Source organism: Schistocerca piceifrons, chromosome 4 (assembly GCF_021461385.2).
Source record: "Schistocerca piceifrons isolate TAMUIC-IGC-003096 chromosome 4, iqSchPice1.1, whole genome shotgun sequence".
In the NCBI taxonomy this organism is placed as follows: domain Eukaryota; kingdom Metazoa; phylum Arthropoda; class Insecta; order Orthoptera; family Acrididae; genus Schistocerca; species Schistocerca piceifrons.
In genome coordinates, this window is record NC_060141.1 from 451,735,658 (window position 1) to 451,761,314 (window position 25,657).

General features: G+C 40.9%; 2 protein-coding genes across 2 annotated transcripts in view; one reads left to right on the forward strand and one right to left on the reverse strand.

Annotated features, from left to right (window-relative positions):
* The window catches only part of LOC124795907 (leucine-rich repeat-containing protein 74B-like), a 215,191-nt gene extending 213,710 nt beyond the window's left edge, over nucleotides 1-1,481 (forward strand). Inside the window, exon 8 of the mRNA XM_047259987.1 lies at nucleotides 1,086-1,481. Within this exon, the coding sequence (XP_047115943.1) occupies nucleotides 1,086-1,389 (304 nt within the window). The 3' untranslated portion in view covers nucleotides 1,390-1,481. The remainder of the gene's footprint in view (nucleotides 1-1,085) is intronic.
* LOC124794899 (ADP-ribosylation factor-like protein 2) overlaps nucleotides 1,429-25,657 on the reverse strand; it is a 109,090-nt gene continuing 84,861 nt past the window's right edge. Inside the window, exon 5 of the mRNA XM_047258599.1 lies at nucleotides 1,429-1,676. Within this exon, the coding sequence (XP_047114555.1) occupies nucleotides 1,542-1,676 (135 nt within the window). The 3' untranslated portion in view covers nucleotides 1,429-1,541. The remainder of the gene's footprint in view (nucleotides 1,677-25,657) is intronic.

Genomic DNA, 25,657 nt, shown 5'->3' on the forward strand with positions numbered 1-25,657 from the left:
TGGTGTGGCGTAATCGATAGATCAGTGGATCATGTGATGGGAATCCACATGATGACCCTCAGATGGAAGTGCAGGCTGTGGAAGTCATGTCTGCTGATACTGCTAAGCTGGTAGGGCATTGGCCAGTAACTGCAGCCTGGTTTTATTTCCTGGGCTGCAATCCCAGCTGTTGGTGACTGTGCCATTACAAATTACAATTAACTCTGAAATGGCGTAACATATCAAAATGTTTTTAACAGTCATTTCTCAGTACAACCTACTCTGCAACACCTTTACAAGCTTTTCAGATTGTTTATGACCACCCTATATAAGGCTGTGGTACGGACTGGCCTGCAGCTTGTGAACGATTGATTTTCCAAGTTTAAGCTTAAGTCATTAATGAATGAGCTTCCAGAAGCACTCTTAAAGAAAAGAAGAAATATTCCAGCAATACAATCAAGATTTTCACTTCTCATACAGGCTAGCTCACAAGACAGCTCAACACAATTTTATCAGTGTAGTTGACTCAGTTATCTCACTTAAAAGAACCAAACATTCACCTTCTGAATAGTAAGAAAGACTGTAAATTTGATGATTCATTTCTACAGATAAAAGAAGAAAAGGAACTTTCTCTTCTATAAATCTTCCTTTTCTCCTTTTTTTGTCCAATTATGATAACCATCTTATTACTGTGAAAGGGGTAATAAAGGAACAAAACTCTTTGAAGCATATCTAAAGCCATGGAGTCATTGCCTAGAATCTACCTCAAAAGTCTTACAAGTTCCCTGAAGAAATATTACAGTGCTGATCAGCCTATCTGACATTGTTTATACCATTACAGTCATAAACATTTTTGTACTGTAACAGTACACATAGAGTAATCATTTCCAGTATTGCTAAAATAGTGTGAATTTATCTGGATTATTTGCTTAATACAATATTTGGAGATGTTGTTTCTTTTATGAAAGACTTAAGTGTACACAAGTTGGTTTTTATCTTTAAAAAAATCACTAGTATTCAACCATAACTTTCTATGCCGTGTTGTCATAATGATTTTTAATCTCTGTGTTTACAAAATATGCAGACGCTTATTTTTTTTTTTTCAGTCATTTCCTATTGAAGGTGGATGAAAAGCCTATAACTAAAAAGAAATTCAGACAGCTAGTTGAAGAATTTAAGATAAAGTTGTCCGAAAACCTTGTCGGTCAAATTATGAAGAACTTTCAAATAGGAAAGAAGAAAGTAGATCCGTTAGCCATAAAACAATATTATATGATGCTATACCCAGACACAAAACTTCCAGAGAAAAAGAAGAAGAAAAAGAAAGGAAAAAAGAAAAAAGGCCAACAATCTGAAACTGAATCAACAGCGACAGAAACTTCGACAGCTGTGTCTTCAGATATGGAGTAATCCTGAAAAGAAATGACAGGGGGAAAAAAAGAACTGCTATTTATTACAAGCACGTTTATTATAACTGAAACTGTAGTTAAGGATTATAAAAAAGTCACAGATATTAAATTATTGTGAAATAGTTAAATAATTTAATTAAATTTCACAGTACATCAGTCTAACGTGAATATCCTAGCAGCAATGTCATCGATAAGCCAATCTATTCCTTGAAGTAAGTTTTGTCCTGTTATAGCACTGCACCATACAATCTGCCAGTGATGAGTTTTTATGGAGTCCAGCTCCAACACCTGTTTCGAAATAAACAAATGTCAAACATACACTCAGTATATTTTACTCGACAAAATATTTTGAAGCAAGGTAAATATGTTTCTTATGTCATTACTTACAACAAAACTAACGAGTAATAACTAAATGTACTGCTGACTATTATAAGAAATATATTAGATGATTTTTACATGGAAAACGTCCAAATTTAAAATAAATTTTGATACTATTACAACAAAAGCAATAGTAGCTTGACACATTAATCCACTGATTGTTCTCGAAAACAAAGGATACATAATACCCATACAATAGAGATGTGTAAACAAAAGTCTTAGCACAAAAGCATTTTCTAAAATTGTAATGAATAAGCATATCTGAAGGTACTTGGCACTTCTTGCAGACTATAGGAGCATAAGCATGTGGTTGCACCTACCTCATGATGCATAAATGTGGGACACAGGTGGATAATGGGGGTTGGGGTGTGGAGGACATAATGCTTTTCTGTAAAAAATGAAGCCAGTTCTATTTATGAATGCAGCACTGAGAGGGGTATCATGAAGAATTTAAGAACAGTGGGGTTAATTGAATGAGATGTTCAGTACAAGATGAATGTTCATCTTAATTTACAATTTTCATTGTAACTTGAAAACTCTTCTGTTGGTCCATGTCTGCATGAAACAATAGGGACTTGATGATCAGCCTTGATACAAATGCACTTCATTCATCTCCAGTAACATTTAAGAAGAAAATCATCCTCACCATCTTCACTGGGGTGAGGTGGAGTACAAAGAAGTTTGGGGAACACACTACCTTTTTTTCCTGTCTTGACATAAAAACCAACATAAATGTACTTCTAGGACAATAATCACTGTAGTTCGTATTTTTCTCGTAGTCCATATATTGCATGTTACATATACTACAAGAGCATGAGGGCAAGGAGGGATGATTAAGGATGTCATGGGATGTAATAGGTTTATAGCAAAAGTCTAGCAGGAAATGGTTTGGAAAAAGTGGGAAGAAATGTTGGTCATCTTCATCTCATCTTCATCATATCATGGTAACCTGGATGAAGTGTTTGATTAATTAATTCTAGTTCAGGATAGCATGCAATAAAAGGAATATGGCAAACCTGTCTCATTTTTGTTGAAGAACTGGTTGAATTAAACCTGTGTGTAGCATTTGTTATGTGAAATGACAAAAAGAAAGAGATTATACACAAGTCTGTGGCTGAATTGCACGTGAAAGATGAGATTAATGTTGTAACAGAACATGTGAAAATAGAACTTCCAACACAGTTTATCTAAAAGGAACAGGCTATCAATTAAATGAATTGTGCTAGTTAGGTACGTCTAAATGTTTATTCCAAGAAATAAAATATACATTGATAATTGGCACAGTCCATGACAACATTAAATCATCAGCTGTGTTTCACATAAAACTCCAGTGCTGTCTGTTATCTGGCAGTATTTAAATGAATGAAATTCCTGGGAGACTGACAACACTAAAATGAAGTGCGTAATGTTTTTACAACTTGCTGAGTATCCGGCATTGCTTGAGGAAATATTTATTCCAATTCTACTAAGCCATCTCCTCCTTACCCCCCCCACCCCCCCCCCCCCCCACCCCCCTCTCTGTCCATCTCCACCTCCTCTCTCTATATCCATCTCCTTCCTCCTTTCTTTTCCATTTCCGTCGTTCCTCCTCCCTCTGTCCACCTTCTTGCTCCCCCCCCCCCCCGCTTAAATCTCTTCTTTCCCCCTCTCTCTGTCCATCTCCTCCAAGGTTTCTTCTCTGTCCAACTCCTTTTTCACTCTCTGTCTCCTCCTCGCCCCTTCCATCTCCCCCTCCTCTCCCTCTCTGTCCATCTCCTCCTCCCCCTTGCCCATCTCCTTCTCTATATTTTCTCTGTCCATTTGCCCCTCTCCGTCTCTCTGTCTCCTCCTCTCCCATATCTGTGTCCATCTTCTCCTCCTTCCTCTCTGTCTGTCCATCTATTCCTCGCCTATTCTCTCACCAAATAATCATCCGGACCCCAACTGGAGGTTGCTGATTCGTAGCCGCACAGTATTTCTTTCCAGATAGTAAGTAATATGTGTATTAAGTTTGATGAAATCAATCTACAGGTTTAGGAGCATCACCAATGGCTTTGCCCACAAATGCACTTCACAAATCTTTAACATATTTCACACATATTTATATGCATATTTCATCTGTATATCTAGTGAATTTTGCCCTGCAGTTTTGTTTTTAGGCAGCTCAATGTTTATGATGTCATATCTCCTGAGATATGTATCACAAAATTATATAATTTTGCACATACATCCAGCAGTGCAAGTAGATACTGTCCACGAAATATGTTCCAAATAGAGTTTATGGTAGAGAAAAAATAAAGTAAAAGGTCATGCCTGATGTGGCAGTTTTACTGCACGAAAAGTAAAAAGTAGTAAGTGATGAACTCTTTCTCCTTTCATCTTTCGTGGGGACTGTCAGTGAGAAGAAATCTCATAAAGGTTTGAAATTATGTGTTAAGTTTGTTGCAAGTCACTATGTGCTCTCATTCCTAAGTATCTCTACATCTACATCTACATGATTACTCTGCAATTCACATTTAAGTGCTTGGCAGAGGGTTCATCGAACCACAATCATACTATCTCTCTACCATTCCACTCCCAAACAGCGCGCAGGAAAAACGAACACCTAAACCTGACTGTTCGAGCTCTGATTTCTCTTATTTTATTTTGATGATAATTCCTACCTATGTAGGTTGGGCTCAACAAAATATTTTCGCATTCGGAAGAGAAAGTTGGTGACTGAAATTTCGTACATAGATCTGGCCACGACGAAAAAGTCTTTGCTTTAATGACTTCCATCCCAACTCACGTATCATATCTGCCACACTATCTGCCCTATTACGTGATAATACAAAACGAGCTGCCCTTTTTTGCACCCTTTCGATGTCCTCCGTCAATCCCACCTGCTAAGGATCCCACACCGTGCAGCAGTATTCTAACAGAGGACGAACGAGTGTAGTGTAAGTTGTCTCTTTAGTGGACTTGTTGCATCTTCTAAATGTCCCTGCCAATGAAATGCAACCTTTGGCTCGCCTTCCCCACAATATTATCTATGTGGTCTTTCCAACTGAAGTTGTTTGTAATTTTAACACCCAGGTACTTAGTTGAATTGGCAGCCTTGAGAATTGTACTATTCATCGAGTAATTGAATTCCAATGGATTTCTTTTGGAACTCATGTGGATCACCTCACACTTTTCGTTATTTAGCGTCAACTGCCACCTGCCACACCATTCAGCAATCTTTTCTAAATCGCTTTGCAACTGATACTGGTCTTCGGATGACCTTACTACATGGTAAATTACAGCATCATCAGCGAACAACCTAAGAGAACTTCTCAGATTGTCACCCAGATCATTTACATAGATCAGGAACAGCAGAGGTCCCAGGACGCTTCCCTGGGGAACACCTGATATCACTTCAATTTTACTCGATGATTTGCCATCTATTACTACGAACTGCGACCTTCCTGACAGGAACTCACGAATCCAGTCGGACAACTGAGACAATACCCCACAGGCCCGCAGCTTGATTAGAAGTCATTTGTGAGGAACGGTGTCAAAAGCTTTCCGGAAATCTAGAAATACGGAATCAACTTGAGATCCCCTGTCGATAGCGGCCATTACTTCGTGCGAATAAAGAGCTAGCTGCGTTGCACAAGAACAATGTTTTCTGAAACCATGCTGATTACGTATCAATAGATCATTCCCTTCGAGGTGATTCATAATGTTTGAATACAATATATGCTCCAAAGCCCTACTGCAAACCGACGTCAATGATATAGGTCTGTAGTTCGATGGATTACTCCTACTACCCTTCTTAAACACTGGTGCGACCTGCACAATTTTCCAATCTGTAGGTACAGATCTATCGGTGAGCGAGGAGTTGTATATGATTGCTAAGTAGGGAGCTATTGTATCAGTGTAATCTGAAAGGAACCTAATCAGTATACAATCTGGACCTGAAGACTTGCCCGTATCAAGCGATTTGAGTTGCTTCGCAACCCCTAAGGTATCTACTTCTAAGAAACTAATGCTAGCAGCTGTTCGTGTTTCAAATTCTGGAATATTCCATTCGTCTTCTCTGGTGAAGGAATTTCGGAAAACTGCGTTCAATAACTCCGCTTTAGCGGCACAGTCGTCGGTAATAGTACTATCGGCACTGCACAGCGAAGGTATTGACTGCGTCTTGCCGCTTGTGTACTTTACATACGACCAGAATTTCTTCGGATTTTCTACCAAATTTCGAGACATTGTTTCGTTGTGGAACCTATTAAATGCATCTCACATTGAAGTCTGTGCCAAATTTCGCGCGTCTGTAAATTTTAGCCAATCTTCGGGATTTCGTGTTCTTCTAAACTTTGCATGCTTTTTCCGTTGCCTCTGCAACAGCGTTCGAACCTGTTTTGTGCACCATGGGGGATCAGTTCCATCTCTTACCAATTTATGAGGTATGAATCTCTCAATTGCTGTTGCTACTATATCTTTGAATTTGAGCCACATCTCGTCTACATTTGCATAGTCAGTTCGGAAGGAATGGAGATTGTCTCTTAGGAAGGCTTCTAGTGACACTTTGCGTTTGTTTCTGGTGGATTTGGAAGAAACGGTATTGAGTCTAGCTACAACGACCTTGTGATCACTAATCCCTGTATCAGTCATGATGCTCTCTATTAGCTCTGGATTGTTTGTGGCTAAGAGGTGAAGTGTGTTTTCGCAACCATTTACAATTCGCGTGGGTTCGTGGACTAACTGCTCGAAATAATTTTCAGAGAAAGCATTTAGGACAATCTTGGAAGATGTTTTCTGCCTACTACCAGTTTTGAACAAGTATTTTTACCAACATATAGAGGGAAGGCTGAAGTCCCCACCAACTATAACTGTATGAGTGGGGTATTTATTTGTTACGAGACTCAAATTTTCTCTGAACTGTTCAGCAACTATATCATTGGAGTCTGGGGGTCGGTAGAAGGAGCCAATTATTAACTTAGTTCACCTGTTAAGTATAACCTCCACCCATACCAATTCACACGGAGTATCTACTTCGACTTCACTACAAGATAAACCACTACTGACAGACACAAACACTCCACCACCAATTCTGCCTAATCTATCTTTCCTTAACACCGTCTGAGACTTCGTAAAAATTTCTGCAGAACTTATTTCAGGCTTTAGCCAGCTTTCTGTACCTATAACGATTTCAGCTTCTGTGCTTTCTATTAGTGCCTGAAGCTCAGGGACTTTCCCAGGACAACTACAACAATTTACAACTACAATTCCGACTGTTCCTTGATCCAAGCACGTCCTGTATTTGCCATGCACCCTTTGAGATTGCAGCCCACTCTGTACTTTCCCAAGGCCTTCTAACCTAAAAAAACTGCCCAGTCCACGCCACACAGCCTCCGCTACCTGTGTAGCCGCCAGCTGAGTGTAGTGAACTCCTGACCTATTTTGCGGAACCCGAAACCCCGCCACCCTATGGTGCAAGTCAAGGAAGCTGCAGCCAACACGGTCGCAAAACCGTCTGAGCCTCTGATTCAGACCCTCCACCCGGCTCTGCACCAAAGGTCCGCAGTCGGTTCTGTCAACGATGCTGCAGATGGTGAGCTCTGCCTCCATCTCGTAAGCTAGACCGGCAGCCTTCACCAAATCAGATAGCCGCTGGAATCCAGAGAGAATTTCCTCAGATCCACACACGTCATTAGTGCCGACATGTGCCACCACCTGCAGCTGGCTGCACCCTGTGCTCTTCATGGCATCTGGAAGGACCCTTTCAACATCAGGAATGACTCCACCTGGAATGCACATGGAGTGCACACTGGATTTCTTTCCCTCCTTAGCTGCAATATCCCGAAGGGGCCCCATTACGCGCCTAACACTGGAGCTCCCAACTACCAATAAGCCCACCCTCTGCAATTGCCCGGACCTTGAAGGCTGAGAATCATCCTCTGAAACAGGGCAAGCAGCTGCATCTGGCTCAGCCAGAGACAGTACCTGAAACCTGTTTGTCAGACGCACCGTGGAGGCTTTCTGATCAGCCTCCGGGGACGTCTTTGCTGCCTGCCACGCCCTGGAACGACCTCCCAATCAACCACAGGTGAGGGCTCAGCCCCACTGCAGGCAGTAACCGGGGCAACCACAGTGGCAGACCGATCTGGGGACAGACGGGACGAGGTTGACATCCCCGTGATACCCAAGTCCGGCTCCCCACAGTGATGTCCACTGGCAACAGCCTCAAGCTGTGCGACCGAAGTCAGCGCCGCCTGCAGCTGTGAGTGAAGGGATGCCAACTCAGCCCTCATCCGAACCACAGCAATCACAGTCCCTGTCCATTCTAATCGATGTTGAACAATAGTTACTGAAACACGAGTCCGTGCCTAGATAACGCAAGGGAAACATGCAAAGAATGTATGAACTAACCTGTACAAAAGCCTAACGACTGCGCTACAATCTGCCTGAATTTACGATTACAGTAACTAAAACTAGAAATTACACCTCCTATACGAAACTCACACACAATTTAAGTAAGAATCTACAAAGTAAACACAGAAAAGAAGCTATATACGTATATTTCTGTGCTGTCGATGTACAACTGGGAGCTCAGGATACTGGTCTCTGAGAGCCTACTAGACAGACAAGTGCCACTTACGTACCAAAACAAAACAAATGCTTAATGACTGCGCTACAATCTGCCTGAATTTACGATTACAGTAATTAAAACTCAAAATTACACCTCCTATATGAAACTCACACACAATTTAAGTAAGAATCTACGAAGTAAACACAGAAAACAAGCTACATACGTATCTTTCTGCGCAGTTGATGTGCATCAACTGGGAGCTCAGGCCACATGAATATAGTTTGTCTCTTTGTACATTGTGAATTACGATGCTTTTACACCCCAAACACCTTCCCCTTTGATAGGTGGGTGGTTCTTATGCCCACAGTGGTTCTTCTCAGACAGTGACATTTGCAACAAGTTTGGTTCAAATTGAGCCAGTGGTTAAAGAGAATATGATGAACATTCACACAAACATCCACTTGTATATTATGTATGGAAGTGCGTGAAAAAAATACTAAATAGCTTCAGGTGAAGATGCTATACAAAATTATTATAAATTATAAATAAATTGAGTTGCTGACCCTTATAACAGAGTAATTCTGGAATTGTACAAGCTTATTTAATTATAGTATCACTGAAATGTCCTCTGAATCTATCATATAGAGCAAATACAGAAATAGGAAGGAATGTAAGGGTTTAATGTCTCATCAACATTGAGGTCATTATAGAGGTGGAGCACAAGCTCTGATTGTTTCAAGCATGGGGAAGGAAATTGGCTGTACCATTTCAATTGAACCACCCCAGAATTTGCCTGGAGTGATTTAGAGATATGGATTTGAACTCTCGTCCTCTGCAATGCAAGTCCAGCAAATATCAAAAGGCAGCATGCAATTCTGTTACACTCTTCTTGAGATGCCTGTGTGTCATAATTTGTAGGTAGCACTCATAAGCTGGTGTAGCTGAACATAGATGATCACTATGTGGCAGATCTCCTGTATTCTGTGTTTTATGATAGCACTTGATAATTGCAATGACACTGTTGTGGTGTATGGCAATTCAGTGGGCAACTTCTTGTGCTGGCAACTCTGCTTGCCATAAAGTGATAATGTACGCACAGTCTAAGCTTGAAATAACTCTTCGAGTCATGGTCACAGACACATGTACACAAGCCACATTGTCCCATTTACAATTGGAGGCACCATGCTCCACTGAACTGCACTGAAGTTTATTATCATCTCTATTACGCAGGTGGCTGTATGTAGTTATTTTCTGTGATCAGAAGAGTACTGAGGAGAAAGATTTTGATACTTTAAACTATGCAAATCATGAGTGATGTGAAAACTTTTTTTTAAACAGTTTTTAAGTAAAATTTTCATGCGATGCATTTTGTAACTCTTTTACAACAATATGTTGGTTTCAAGGAAGCAGTTGAAGTGTTCTGACGTACTGCTACTGCTTTGTAAGCATCTGGTTCAATCAACAACACAAAAGTTAACTTATAGGGGTATTGCTCTCAAAAGCTTGAGATTTATTCTCCTTTCTTTTTCTAATATGGATACCAGAAATGCGTGTGTGTGCTTGTAAAATTGGGCCACTCTGATGCTGTTGTCAACACCTTTAATAAAATAAGCATCATAATAGGCACAGAAATCACAGCTTCAGTTGTAAGGCTTTCATTTTTAAATTCACAACTGGTTCAGGCTAACATCTGATAATTATGGGTTGCTTCTAGCTGTTACATTAATTCCCAACTGTGACACATTACTGAAGTTTTACTGAACATTTACCCACTAAATGGCATATGTTTACCACTTACAGTAAGAACTTTATAGTTATTTTTTACTCTGCACACTTTTAAGAATTCCACTTCCAATAGAATTTTGCACACTTTTAAAGGTTTCATTAACTTCTCATTATGGCATACTACTGGAACCCTGCTAAATATATAGGCACTAAACAGCATGTCCCTATGACTTACGGCAAAAAATTTATTGTTCAAACAGATTTTATTCTTCACAGGTCTCTTTAAGCTACTAGCTTTTTATTTAGGGGTTTTTATCACCTATTCATTTTCTTTCATTTTAATGTGTTCATTAAAATTTTAAAATTCGTCATACTTTTCCACAAGTCTTTTATTATACTTTTCCACACATCTTTTGCATTGTTTACATCGCTTTATAATACTTTATTTCCTATTATACAGTTAAAATTATCAATTTGAATGTGAACAGCTGGGCTAGTCGGTCCATGCCATTTACTTCCAGTCATTCTAGCAGATGGCCCTAGTACTGTCACATCAAAGTTTACCAACTTACCTTCCTCCTTCTTGTGCACCACTCCATGTTCTGCACTCACTTGCGATGGTTGCCTCTGCCCTACCTAGTCTCATGGCACTCAGGGTCACAGTGTAAGTGTTTTAGTTCTTATACCATACCTCTTCACCAACTTGGTTTCTCCCTTTTATTATTAGTTGTTCCCATAGTGTTGTGATGTATTAATTTCTCACTTTTCACCGTACCTAACCTGACCACTGTTGGAATTTTATAAGTGACAGTCCTCATTCATTTTATTTTATGCATGGAAGAGTATGTAAAGATTAGTTTTTAGCACACTTCTCTTGTTTGTTTTCAGTAATTGCACCTGATGAGGGGCATTTGTTAGCCCGAAACAGGTCAAGAATTTAAAAATAAAAGCCTTACAACTGAAGTGGTGATTTCCATGTCAATTACCCTGATAAAATGTCTAGAGATGAATGTGACTGAAAAGTCCATAACTGTCATCTATATCTACATGACCACTCTGTAAATGATGTTCACATGCTCGGCAGAGAGTTCGTCAAACTACCATCAGACTATTTTCTGCCGCTCAAACAAATAATGTTTCTATGCGAGTGCTGCATTCTCGTTTTGTTATGATGATAATTTCTCCCTATGGACATGGGCATCAACAAAATATTTTCACATTCGTAGGAGAAAGTTGGTGACTGAAACATTGTGAAAAGATTTCACCACAGTGAAAAATGCCTTCATTTTAATGTCTGCCACCCCAACTCATATATCATATTCATAACACTCCCTACTGCGACATAACATGAAACAACTTGTCCTTCTTCAAACTTTTTCAGTATCCTCAGATAATTCTATATGGTAAGGTTCCCATTATGTGCAGCAATTCTCTAGAAAAGAGGGGAGGGGCAAGTGTTGTATAGGCAGTTTGTTTAGAAGCTTTGTTGCATCTTCTAGGTGTTTTTCCAATAAAACACAGCCTTTCATCTGCTTACCCACTCCACCCCCTGCCCACATTTTCTGTGTGATCATTCCAGTTTAAGTTGATCGTAATTTTAATCCTAAGATATTTAGGTGAACTGACAGTCTTTAGAGTTGTGTGATTTATCAAGTAACCCAAATTTACAAGATTCCTTTTAGTACTCATGTGGATGACCTTACACTTCTTACTATCATCAGCCAATTGTCACTTTTTGCACCATATAGGTATCATGTCTGAATCATTTTGCAATTCTTTTCAAATTTCTGATAAGGTTGCTAGATGGTAAGTGACAGCACCATCTGCAAACAATCTAAGACAGATGCCCAGATTGTCTCCTACATCCTTTATATACATTAGGAACAGTAGAGATCTATGACACTTTCTTGGGGAATGCCAGATATATCACTCTTGTTTTACTCCAAGACTTTGTCAGTTATTATGAACTGTATCCTTTCTGACAGAAAAATATGAATCCGATCACACAACTAAGTTGATAATACACATACATGCAGTTTGATTAGAAGTCACTTTTGAAGAACGATGTCAAAAAGGGACATGTCCGGGTATCTAGAAATATGGAATCAATTGATCCTTGTCAATAGCCCTTATTACTTTATGTGAATAAATAGCTAGTTCTGTTTCACAAGAATGTTATTTTCTGAATCCCTGGTGACTATGTTAATAGATCATTTTCTTCTAGGTAATTCACTATGTTGAAACACACTACCGTATTTACTCGAATCTAAGCCGCACTTTTTTCCAGTTTTTGTAATTCAAAAAACCGCCTGCAGGTTAGAATCGAGTGCAAAGCACGCGGAAGTTCTGAAAAATGTTGGTGGGTGCTGCCACAACTTACTTCTGCCGTCAAATATACGTACCGCTACACAGGCATGCTTTGTAGGCACAAAGATAAATACTGGTGCCAAAACCTTTGCGTCGGGGAAAAAAAAAAAAAAGGGTGGAAGAAGAGCTTCTTTCTGCCACCCCGCCCCCCCCCCCCCCCCCCCCCCCCGAGTTTCGACCACTGCATTTTCATACATTATCCAACGAAGTAAATACAAATTCCGTATTGTTCATCTTCGAATGTAGCAGCATTTCAATGTACTACGAAAATCCGACTGGGAAGACTGTTTGGGATGTTTGTCAATATAGCCAACTCTACGTTCTGAATTTTTTTCCTATCTGTGAGAAACCCGCCCATGAACCATAGATCTTGCCGTTGGTGGGGAGGCTTGCGTGCCTCAGCGACACAGATAGCTGTACCGTAGGTGCAAACACAACGGAGGGGTATCTGTTGAGAGGCCAGACAAACGTATGGTTCCTGAAGAAGGGCAGCAGCCTTTTCAGTACTTGCAGGGGCAACAGTCTGGATGATTGACTGATCTGGCCTTGTAACATTAACCAAAACGGCCTTGCTGTGCTGGTACTGCGAACAGCTGAAAGCAAGGGGAAACTATGACCGTAATTTTTCCCGAGGGCATGCAGCTTTACTTTATGGATAAATGATGATGGTGTCCTCTTGGGTAAAATATTCCGGAGGTAAAATAGTTCCCCATTCGGATCTCTGGGCGGGGACTACTCAGGAGGACGTCGTTATCAGGAGAAAGAAAACTGGCGTTCTACGAATCGGAGCGTGGAATGTCAGATCGCTTAATCGGGCAGGTAGGTTAGAAAATTTAAAAAGGGAAATGGATAGGTTAAAGTTAGATATAGTGGGAATTAGCGAAATTTGGTGGCAGGAGGAACAAGACTTTTGGTCAGGTGAATACAGGGTTATAAATACAAACTCAAATAGGGGTAATGCAAGAGAAGGTTTAATAATGAATAAAAAAATAGGAGTTCGGGTAAGCTACTACAAACAACATAGTAAACACATTATTGTGGCCAAGATAGACACGAAGGCTATGCCTACAACAGTAGTGCAGGTTTATATGCCAACTAGCTCTGCAGATGATGAAGAAATTGATGAAATGTATGATGAGATAAAAGTAATTATTCAGGTAGTGAAGGGAGACAAAAATTTAATAGTCACGGGTGACTGGAATTCGAGAGTAGGAAAAGGGAGAGAAGGAAACATACTAGGTGAATATGGATTGGGGCTAAGAAATGAAAGAGGAAGCCACCTGGTAGAATTTTGCGCAGAGCATAACTTAATCATGGCTAACAATTGGTTCAAGAATCATGAAAGAAGGTTTATACGTGGAAGAACCTTGGAGATACTAGAAGATGTCAGATAGATTATATAATGGTAAGACAGAGATTTAGGAACCAAGTTTTAAATTGTAAGACATTTCCAGGGGCATATGTGGACTCTGACCACAATCTATTGGTTATGAACTGTAGATTAAAACTGAAGAAACTGCAAAAAGGTGGAAATTTGAGGAGATGGGACCTGGATAAACTGAAAGAACCAGAGGTTGTAGAGAGTTTCAGGAAGAGCATAAAGGAACAATTGACAATAATGGGAGAAAGAAATAGAGTAGACGAAGAATGGATAGCTTTGAGGGATGAAGTGGTGAAGGCAGCAGAGGATCAAGTAGGTAAAAAGACGAGGGCTAGTAGAAATCCTCGGGTGACAGAAGAAATACTGAATTTAATTGATGAAAGGAGAAAATATAAAAATGCAGTAAATGAAACAGGCAAAAAGGAATACAAACATCTCAAAAATGAGATCGACAGGAAGTGCAAAATGGCTAAGCAGGCATGGCTAGAGGGCAAATGTAAGGATGTAGAGGCTTACCTCACTAGGGGTAAGATAGATACTGCCTACAGGAAAATTAAAGAGACCTTTGGAGAAAAGAGAACCACTTGTATGAATATCAAGGGCTCAGATGGAAACCCAGTTCTAAGCAAAGAAGGGAAAGCAGAAAGGTGGAAGGAGTATATAGAGGGACTATACAAGGGCGATGTTCTTGAGGACAATATTATGGAAATGGAAGAGGATGTAGATGAAGATGAAATGGGAGATATGATACTGCGTGAAGAATTTGATAGAGCACTGAAAGACCTAAGTCGAAACAAGGCCCCGGGAGTAGACAACATTCCATTAGAACTACTGACAGCCCTGGGAGAGCCAGCCCTGACAAAACTCTACCATCTGGTGAGCAAGATGTATGAGACAGGCGAAATACCCTCAGACTTCAAGAAGAATATAATAATTCCAATCCCAAAGAAAGCAGGCGTTGACAGATGTGAAAATTACCGAACTGTCAGTTTAATAAGTCACGGCTGCAAAATACTACCGTGAATTCTGTACAGACGAATGGAAAAACTGGTAGAAGCTGACCTCGGGGAAGATCAGTTTGGATTCTGTAGAAATATGGGAACAAGTGAGGCAATACTGACCCTACAACTTATCTTAGAAGCTACATTAAGAAAAGGCAAACCTACGTTTCTAGCATTTGTAGACTTGGAGAAAGCTTTTGACAATGTTGACTGGAATAATCTCTTTCAAATTCTGAAGGTGGCAGGGGTAAAATACAGGGAGCGAAAGGCTATTTACAATTTGTACAGAAACCAGATGGCAGTTATAAGAGTTGAAGGGCAGGAAAGGGAAGCAGTGATTGGGAAGGGAGTGAGACAGGGTTGTAGCCTCTCCCCGATGTTATTCAATCTGTATATTGAGAAAGCAGTAAAGGAAACAAAAGAAAAATTCGGAGTAGGTATTGAAATCCATGGAGAAGAAATAAAAACTTTGAGTTTCGCCGATGACATTGTAATTCTGTCAGAGACAGCAAAGGACTTGGAAGAGCAGTTGAACGGAATGGACAGTGTCTTGAAGGGAGGATTAAGATGAACATCAACAAAAGCAAAACGAGGATAATGGAATGTAGTCGAATTAAGTCGGGCGATGCTGAGGGAATTAGATTAGGAAATGAGACACTTAACGGAGTAAAGGAGTTTTGCTATTTGGGGAGCAAAGTAACTGATGATGGTCGAAGTAGAGAGGATATAAAATGTAAACTGGCAATGGCAAGGAAAGCGTTTCTGAAGAAGAGAAATTTAAATGTCAAGGAGTCTTTTCTGAAAGTATTTGTATGGAGTGTAGCCATGTCTGGAAGTGAAACATGGACGATAAATAGTTTGGACAAGAAGAGAATAGAAGCCTTTGAAATGTGGTGCTAAAGAAGAATGCTGAAGATTAGATGGGTAGATCACATAACTAATGAGGAAGTATTGAATAGGATTGGGGAGAAGAGGAGTATGTGGCACAACTTGACAAGAAGAAGGGATCGTTTGGTAGGACATGTTCTGAGGCATCAAGGGATCACCTATTTAGTATTGGAGGGCAGCGTGGAGGGTAAAAATCGTAGAGGGAGACCAAGAGATGAATACACTAAACAGATTCAGAAGGATGTAGGCTGCAGTACATATTGGGAGATGAAGAAGCTTGCACAGGATAGAGTAGCATGGAGAGCTGCATCAAACCAGTCTCAGGACTGAAGACCACAACAACAACAACAACATCTGTGAGAAGAGATGGTTTCTAATAGGAACTTTTATAAACTGTGAATCACATGCAGTATTCTCGTCACCATAAGAATAATACGAATATAAACATTATGCCATGTATTGTTTCATGTTTGCTGGTATCTCATTTAAATCCTGCCTGCCTGATAAACTACGAAACTAGAGTGAGGCAACAGCAAACGCGGAAGAATATACATATCATGTCACGTTTATATTCGTATTATTCTTATACTGAATAGTGATACAGTCAGAAATGAAGCCGCAATCGAATCTAAGCCGCACATGAAAAATGAGACTTGAAATCAAGGAAAAAAAATTTGCCCGAATCTGAGCCGCACCTGAAATTTGAGATTCGAAATTCAACGGGAGAGAAACGTTATAGGCCGCATCTCCAAATCGAAACAAAGTTGGTCCATTGTAATATGAGACACAATTTAGGTCGTATGAATGACGATACAGCTACAGCAGTTTGGCTCGAGTCGTAAGCTTAGCAGTTAAGCTTTACCAGGTAGCCATTGCTATGCATCAGGCGCTCCGTCCGTATTTATATGGGTACCCTTCCTTTTCCACGTGCTTCGTCTGGTTTGAACTGATTGCTTATTTTTCTTTGATCTGATAAGCGCAGTTTTCTTTGTTATAGGTGTTTACATCACTCTAAACTGAAAATGCATTACTGTACTGTGTCATGCATTGTTTGTCGCATTCTGATAGTGCGTGTTTACGGCCTGTCGCCGTTCGCGGCATGGCTTGCTTTGGTGCGCACTACCACTGCTTACAATAAAAAAAAAAAAAAGAGAAGAATCGTCTCATTAGCGAAACAATGGCAAGAAAATGCTATTTGTTATTACTTACACTGCTGCTTTCTTTGATAATGATCAACAAGAATCAAATAATAGAATGCGTATGATAGATGTTCTGAACGAGAGTTAAGCTAAAATATTTCTCCGTTTAAAAATCTTTGCAGACGCCTCTTTTGTACATTACATTCTGCACAGAAATTAGAATCATCTTAGATTTTAAAATCTAGTCAATTGCCGTGCTTCATTTCTGATTGTATCACTACTAGGCATAAGAATAATACGAATATAAACATGATATGTATATTCTTCCGCATTTGCTGCTGTCTCACACTAGTTTCGTAGGTTATTAGGCAGACAGGATTTAAATGAGATGGCAGCAAACACGAAAGAATACATGGCAAAATGTTCATATTCGTATTATTCTTACGTTGAAGAGAATACTGCATGTGATTCGCAATTCATAAAAGTTCCTATTAGCAACCATCTCTTCTCACAGGTAGGAAAAAATTCAGAACGTAGAGTTGGCCATATTGACAAACATCCCAAATAGTCCTGCCAGTCGGATTTTTGTAGTACATTGAAATGCTGCTACATTCGAAGATGAACAACACTGAATTTGTATTCACTTCGTTGGATAATGTATGAAAATACAGTGGTCGAAACTCGGGGCGGAGTAAAAAGCTCGTCTTACACCTTTTTTTTTTTTTTTTTTATTTATTTACTGACGCAGAGGTTTTGGCGCCACTATTTATCTTTGTGCCAGCAAAGCATGCCTGTGCAGCGCTACATATATTCGACGGCAGAAGTTAGTTGTGGCGGCACCTACCAACATTTTTCAGAACTTCCGCTTACTTTGCACTCGATTCTAAGCCGCAAGCGGTTTTTTGGATTACAAAAACCGGAAAAAAAGTGCGGCTTAGATTCGAGTAAATACGGTAGTCCGTCATATCATTTCACCTCTTACTTTTAAACATCCCATATAGCACCTTTTTGAAACTTCACTCTCCTCCTCCATCACTCTAGTCCACTCTTCCATCCCTCTTCCCTCCTCTGCCATCACTCTTTGTACCTCTTTCTTTCTCTTCTGGCACTCTTCTCTTGTCTCTATTGTCCTATCCTGGAACCATATCATAAAGGACTCTATCCTTCTTCAGCACCGTAACTTTTGTTTCTTCATTTGACCATGGAGTTTCCTTCAATATCTTTTTGTTGCTTGTTCCTTCACATATTACTTCTCTGCTGCACTTACTAATGTCTTCCTAAATCCACACTATTCCTCTTCCACCATTTTAGTTTCATCCACTGTGAGATTTTCCTTCACTATTATTAGGTACTCTATGCTGCTCTCTTCTTCTCTCAGCCTCCATGCCCCTACACGCCTATCCTTGTTTTCTGTCCATCTCAGAGTTATTTTTCGTAGTTGATGGTCACTGTCCAAGCCTCTGATGGTATTACCTTGATATCTGTGATGTTCCTATTTGATTCATTATTGTAGAGTACAGAGTCAACTACCAACTTTCTAGTCTAGTCATTACTGTACCAGGTAATCTTGTCGCTCTTCTTTTCCTTCAAGTAGGAGTTCCCAACCAACAAACCATTCCTTTGGCAGAAATCCAACAGTCTTTCATCTTCCTCATTTTGACTACCTCGAATCTCTGGTCCAAGCACACTTTCATGCCCTTGTTTCTCTCTTCCAACATGAGTGTTTAAATCTCCCATTACTATCATTTTCATTCAACTCATCTGCATTCCCTCTTCAAATTCTGTTTTCTCTGCAGAAGTGTAGCCTACCTGTGGGGCATACACACATAATATATCCATGGTCTCTGTCTCCATTGATACTTCTGTCTTCATTATCTTATCAATTATTCTCTCCAGTTATTTCAACCCATTTCTCACTACTACTCTCACTTCATTTCTCCTTACATCATCATCCCTGCCCCAATATAACTGATAGCTTTTCTCTGTTGTCTCCTCCCTTCCCATTTCCATATGTTTCTGCCACAAACAACAAATCCAACTTCCATTTTTTTCATTATGTAACCATCTACTCCACCTTCCCAGTCAATGTCAAAAAAACATTCACTGTTCCAAATTGTAATCCATGTTCACAGTGGGGTTGTCATCTATTATATCAATAATTTCTGAGGCTCATTCCATTCTTGAAAGCATACGGATTATCCACTACTAACTTGCAGAGCCTATTGCAGCTTCACTTTTGAGAGTCTCTTTCAGATCTTCACAGTTACTGTAGCAGTCTCAGGGCACATGGAGTCACCACTGTACTTTGCCCATACAGGCAATCCCCTACTTCATGCTGTTCCCTATCTCCCATGACACGAATTAGGGGTTGGAGTTTTGGGAGACCTGTCGCCAACATCCACACTGATAATATATTAAAAATCCTTCCTTGTATTTTACGGAACAAGTTTGACATTTCACAGAATCTTAAAATTTGTCTTACTGTCAACTAAATTACAGGGAAGATCTGCAGGTAAATTAGCCTTGAACCTCTTGTCTAAATAATGTACCATGATCTGCATGTTGCAAGAACCACATATTTGAGGATCCTCTTCCTGGAGCTACAATAATAATGAAAAGTATATCATCTTGTCTTTGTGGCTAGAAGGAGGTAAGCCAGTCTGAGTTGTTGACTTTCTTTGTCCTACACTTCCAGTTACTTTTCTACCAATCAATATATGACTCAACACCTCAATAGCAATGTGATAGCATAGAAAATTAAAACACTTGATCATCACATGCCTCCCTGGCTGCCACAACTAACTGTTGGCATAGGGAGGACTGTATTAATATTGGAAGCTGGCCCCAGAAACTCCACTGATTGAGCTATGTGAGTGTTGTGCCCCTTACATTTGTATATATACAAATATATGTGAATAAATGTTGCATAGGGGTACAAAGAAGGAGCCTCCTAGAAGACTGTGAGCCTAAAGATTGAAGATAGGCACAATCAGGCATACCCTGGAAATGGTGAAAGAGTTCACCGGCTAATCCTTCTAACACCAGATCAAGTTAAAGTCCAAAACCAAATTAACATCAAGATGCAACGGCCTTTATCAAGACCACCCCTTGTGATGATCTCGATAAATATTGAGGAATTCTCTAGTCATAAGTGTGTTTTATTCACAGACATGTGCTATAAGCATAAATGCGATGTATTGTTGGTGCAGGAAACACACCGGGGAGCCACCAGCCACAGACCTAAAATAGCAGGAATGGATTTGGCCATTGAAAGACCTCACGACAAGTATGGGAGTGCGATTTTCATCAGACCCGGGCTCAACGTAACATCAGCTGCAATGACAGAAGTAAATAACATTGAAGTACTTACCATTCTTGCCCAGAAGTTCTCTGTGACGTCTGTGTACAAACCACCAGATGTGGACTTTGTTTTCCATGAACCAAACAATTCTACATATGACCATATTAATTTTGTCATGAGCGATTTCAACTGCCATGGTGAAGCATGGGGATATAATGAGACTGATGAGAATGGTGTACAGCTTGAATCCTGGGCTGACACTAATGACCTACAACTCATTCATGACCCAAAACAGCCAGCATCGTTCAACAGCAGAAGATGGAGAAGGGGATATAATCCTGACAACATCTTTGTAAGTAGGAAGTTGGCAGCAGAGTGCATGAAGCTTGCTGAAGAACCTATCCTAAGTACACAACACAGAACCGTCATTTGTGTTGTGAATGCGGTGGTTAAACCAGGGGAGGTGACTTTCCGAAGACAGTTTAATTTCAAAAAGGCAGACTGGCAGAAATTTAAAGAGCAATTGGACAAAGAGATTGAGAAAATCCCTCCTCAACCAGATGAGTATGGTAGATTTATCACTCTTGTGAAAGGGATCTCAAGGAAAAACATCCCAAGGGGTTGCCGTACCCAGTACATCCAGGGTCTGACCGGCAGCAGCAAGGTCTTACTTGACAGGTACCAAAAGCTGTTCACTCAGGATCCCTTCAGCGAAGATATGATGGAGGCTGGGGAGGAACTAATGCATGCTATTGCTGAGGATAAGAGATCACAGTGGTGCAAACTAGTCAAGAATCTTGACATGAAACAAAACAGCAGACGTGCATGAAAATTACTGAAAAACTTAAGTGGGGACCCAACTGACCACCAGCAGAAGAACAACGGGATAACAGCAAATCAGATTGCTAGCCAACTTCTGAAGAATGGGAAAACCAAAGGGAAAAGAGAAAGGGAAAGAGTTATACCCCTAGAACCAAAAGATTACGGACTCCTCAATGCTTCATTCACAGCAACCGAACTGGAAGATGCGATTCAGAGTATGAAACTGAATAAGGCCGCTGGAACTGATGACCTTAGAATGGAGCAGATAAAACAGTTTGGGCCCAAAGCTCGAAACTGCTTACTACAAATGATGAACACCTGTATTAAAGAGCTGAATATTCCAAAACTATGGTGGCAGGCGAGAGTGGTGGCTTTACTAAAACCTGGCAAGGAGATAAAGGACCCCAAAAGTTACAGACCAGTGTCACTTCTATGCCATCTCTATAAGATACTGGAGCAGATGATTCTCAACTGGGTGGCAGAAATTATATATGGAAAGCTCATAAAGGAACAAGCCGGTTTCAGACCAGGAAGATCTTGTTGTGGGCAAATACTTAATTTGACGCAACATATAGAAGATGGGTTTGAAAAAAAATTAATTACTGGAGCAGCTTTCATAGATCTTACTGCTGCATATGACACGGTAAACCACAGAAAGCTATTGCGCAAATTATATCACCTCACAGGGGACTGTAGGTTGACGATGGTTATTGGCAGTCTTCTGCAAAATTGAAGATTTTATGTCTCCCTAAATGGTTAGAACAGTAGATGGCGACTGCAGAAGAATGACTTACCACAAGGAAGTGTACTTTCTCCCATCCTTTATAATGTGTACACTAATGACCAACCTATACCTCAAGATGCAAGACTGTTCGTATATGCTGATGACACAACTGTGGTGGTCCAGGGGTCCAATTTTGATGCAACATCTGGAAATCTCTCTGAGCGCTTGAAGAACTGGCTCAATACTACAACGCCAATCACCTCAAGCCAAACCCTGACAAAACCCAAGTATGTGCTTTCCATCTGCGCAATAGAGATGCTGGAGTTGAGCTCGACGTTACATGGCAAGGTAAGAAGCTAAAGCACTGTCCAACATCTAAATACCTTGGGGTTGTGCTTGACAGAACGCTTTCCTTCAAGCAGCATTGCCAAAACACCAAGGCTAAAGTCTGCTCCAGGAATAACATCATCCGCAGGCTGACAAACTATGAATGGGGAGCTGAACCATCAGTACTGAGAACATCAGCACTTGCTCTGTGTGTTTCTGCAGCAGACTATGCAGCGCCTGTATGGGAAGCATCTGCACATGCTAAACAGGTTGATGTAAGTGTAAATGAGACAATGCGAATTGTTACAGGCTGTCTCAGACCCACACCAATGCATAATTTGTACCTACTTGCTGGAATTGCCCCATCCAAGATCAGAAGGCAGGTGGCAGCAGACGCTGAGAGAACAAAGAAAGAAACAGATTCTCGACACCCACTGAATGGGCACATCACTCAGGCCCGCAGGCTTAAGTCTAGAAATAGCTTTATTGCAAGAACCAAGATCCTTGACGGTTCACAGGAAGATAATAGAGTCCGTAAATGGGAGAATGAACAAACCGCACTGCAGATAATACCAAAAGAGCAAATGGCACCTGGAAACAAACTTCCTTATACAGTGTGGAGAACACAAAATAGGCTGAGGGCTGGTGTACCCAGATGCAAAACTAATCTGTGCAAGTGGGGACTGCTGACTAATGATGACGACGTTCTTTGCGGATGCGGAGAGGTACAAGACGAGGCACATCTGCTCATGTGCCGACTACTGCCGGAGCCCTGCAGTTTTAGTGACCTGCTACAACCCAACGACAAAGCCATAGAGGTGGCTAACTATTGGAAAAATAAAATTTGATCTGGACACGGAAAAGTAAAGGAAAGTAATGTTGCAGAAAAAGCCTGCTTTATAGGCTGCTCTACAAGGTTCAGGGTTCTATGGTAGAATACTACATCCTGAACCAACACTGAGAGCTATCTAGTATAATGTCTCCAGATCAGGCAACAACTGACCACTTGTTCCAAAACTTTTTGACAGTACTTATTAAGGCAATGCAACTGTAGCTACTGTGTTCTCTGCGGTTTGTGAAGGGAAATCAAAACAGTCTCACTGGTTGGAAATTGTTCTGTTGGTCACATTTTAATAAAAATTGTAGAACAATTTCCTTTGGTTTGCTGTCAAGATGCCAGAGCATAGCTTACTTGATTCAGTTATGATAGGGCTCAGGATCAGAAGTCTCAGACAGTGCTGCATTCAGTTCCCAAACTGAAAAGGCACAGTTGTAGGACTTACAAAAAAATGATGAATCTGAAGTACAAACTACCCCCTGAACAGGCTCACACTGCTGATGCGGTGCCAGATCCAAGCACACAGTGACCGCAGCCTTGAAAAAAATGCTGTTGTTTTGAGACACCTCTCATTCATTATAGCTTCTACAGGTTCCTGACTGCTTCTTTTAGATTTTTTTTCTGTTGGCTTCTCATATATTTGTCTTAAGAGAGTGGACTGATTGACTTTGTCCTGGAATACTTGTCAAAACATCCCTTCTGCTCACCTTAATAGTTTGTCAAGACTGTGCCCTCATAACCCAAAAGGCTGCAAAGTGTCAGATAGAAATTTGATCACATTGTGGCAGTAAACGTAAGTGTTAAAACTGAGGCAATAAAAGAAATATTGGACCAGATATGGGAAATACATGAATGAGAGGTGAAAATTTGTGGTCTGCAAGCCAGAGAGCAGATGAGCCGCCCACCCCTCTACCTGCCCCCATTTGCAGTGAGTGGCACCTCCAATACATTTGGACCCTCTGATCACTTTCTGACTCGATGCAGGAGTAAGACAGTAATGCAATAAATAATTCCTTCTAGCCAGGTGGAGGTGATCCATAATACTACAAGTGAAAAGTGTATAAGTGTAATGAACATCAGTAGGACTAATGATAGTAAAATAAGGTGAGAGAAATAATCAGGTCAGTAGGTGGGTGGGTGGGTGAGTGGTTGGGTGCAGGCGAGTGTCCTCCAGGGCTCAGATTGTGACAGGGGTAGCTCCCACCCTGATATCTTACAGTCAAAGTGTTGAAGATGGGAACAGAACCCACTCTCAAAAGAAACAGTAAAACCTGTTCAACCATTCTTTCATCATCAGAGAGCATCAAGGAAATGGATTCCTTAAGGTCTGATGCTTCGTTTTCAGTCCATGCTACCTCCTTGGAAATAGTAAGGTGTTCAGTCCTACATCTGCTATTGTTGTAATTCAACAAGTGACTGAGTTCTTGACAGTGCTCTCACGGAGGAAATGGAACACCTGAAGTGCCTGATGACAAGTACAACACTGGATGCCTGCTCCAACAGGCAAGGATTTCACACACAATGCCCAAGAAAACCAGAGGATGGCCAAGATGGCAGCAGTCGGTGTATGGAATGCCTGGCACAGTGCAGACATGAAACAGAACATCAGATGACAGGCACAACACCAGACGATGGCCAAGCCAGGTAGAAACCGCGGTCAAAGCACCAGTGGCATGAGAGGGCAACTAGAGTCGCCCTTGGCAGGCGCAAACCACAGGTGGAGTGTATGACATAGTGCAGAATGAAAATGGAGCATTGTAAGATGGGCACAACACCAGAGGACAGCTACAACAAGTGCAAATGGTGCTCAGAGCACTAACAGCAAGAGAGGACAACTAGAGCTGCCACTGGAGACTGCAGACTGTGTACGGAGCGCCTGATGCCTTTCAGACTGAAAGCAGAGTGCGTAGCACCGTACAGGCATAAATACTGGACTCCATCCACCCAAGGACCACATCGACAATGCCTAGTGTGAGACCTTGCTGAAGCCAGAAGTCAGAGTCGGCGTTACCAAATATGAGGGCCACTGAAAATAATGGCCAACTCGCAAAGGAAATACACCCATGTACATTAAAATACCACTACACCACCACCCCACCGAGCTTCCTTGCTAAACACCACAGAAGACAACGGAGTTGTAGTACACACCCCAAGAAGCTGCATTAACTGCACAGCAGTCTATCAGCAGCCTAAACTTACACATATGGGCCCTGCTAATGTCATTGCACTGCTAGCCATCTCAGGTGATATCTTTATTGGAGGTGACTTCAACACCAAGAACATGCTTGGAACTCAAGAGCAACACAGAATCAGTGGAAGGTGACTACTTAAAACCACAGATCAATGCTAGGCAGTCATCACTGGCCTGAACAATCCTACATACTTCCCTAAGAATGGAGCCCCTGACGTTCTGGACACAGCACTGGTCAGAGGACTACCAGTAGCAATACACGTCAGCACCGGAACATACTCTTCTCAGACCACATACCAGCCATCTTCCACACAGCAGAAGATAGGACTTGACTTCCATGGCATAAGGTGGGAGAACTACCATGAACAATTTGCATATGACATGAAAACATGGAAAGCAATATGCTACATCACTGAAAAAGTGATAGATGGATAGACGCAGCTGTCTCAGCATCTTCTCCAAGAGGAAGAGTAAAAACGGACACCACAGCATATCCACACTGCCAGTGCAGACAAAAACACACTGTTCTGCGAATGGCAATGTGTAAGAAATGTGACCACCAAGAGGCAAGTCAAGTGCCAACAAATGGAAATAAAGGCAGCTGTAGAAGTACATTGCATCCAGGCGTGGTCAAATCGGACAGCAGACCTGAGAA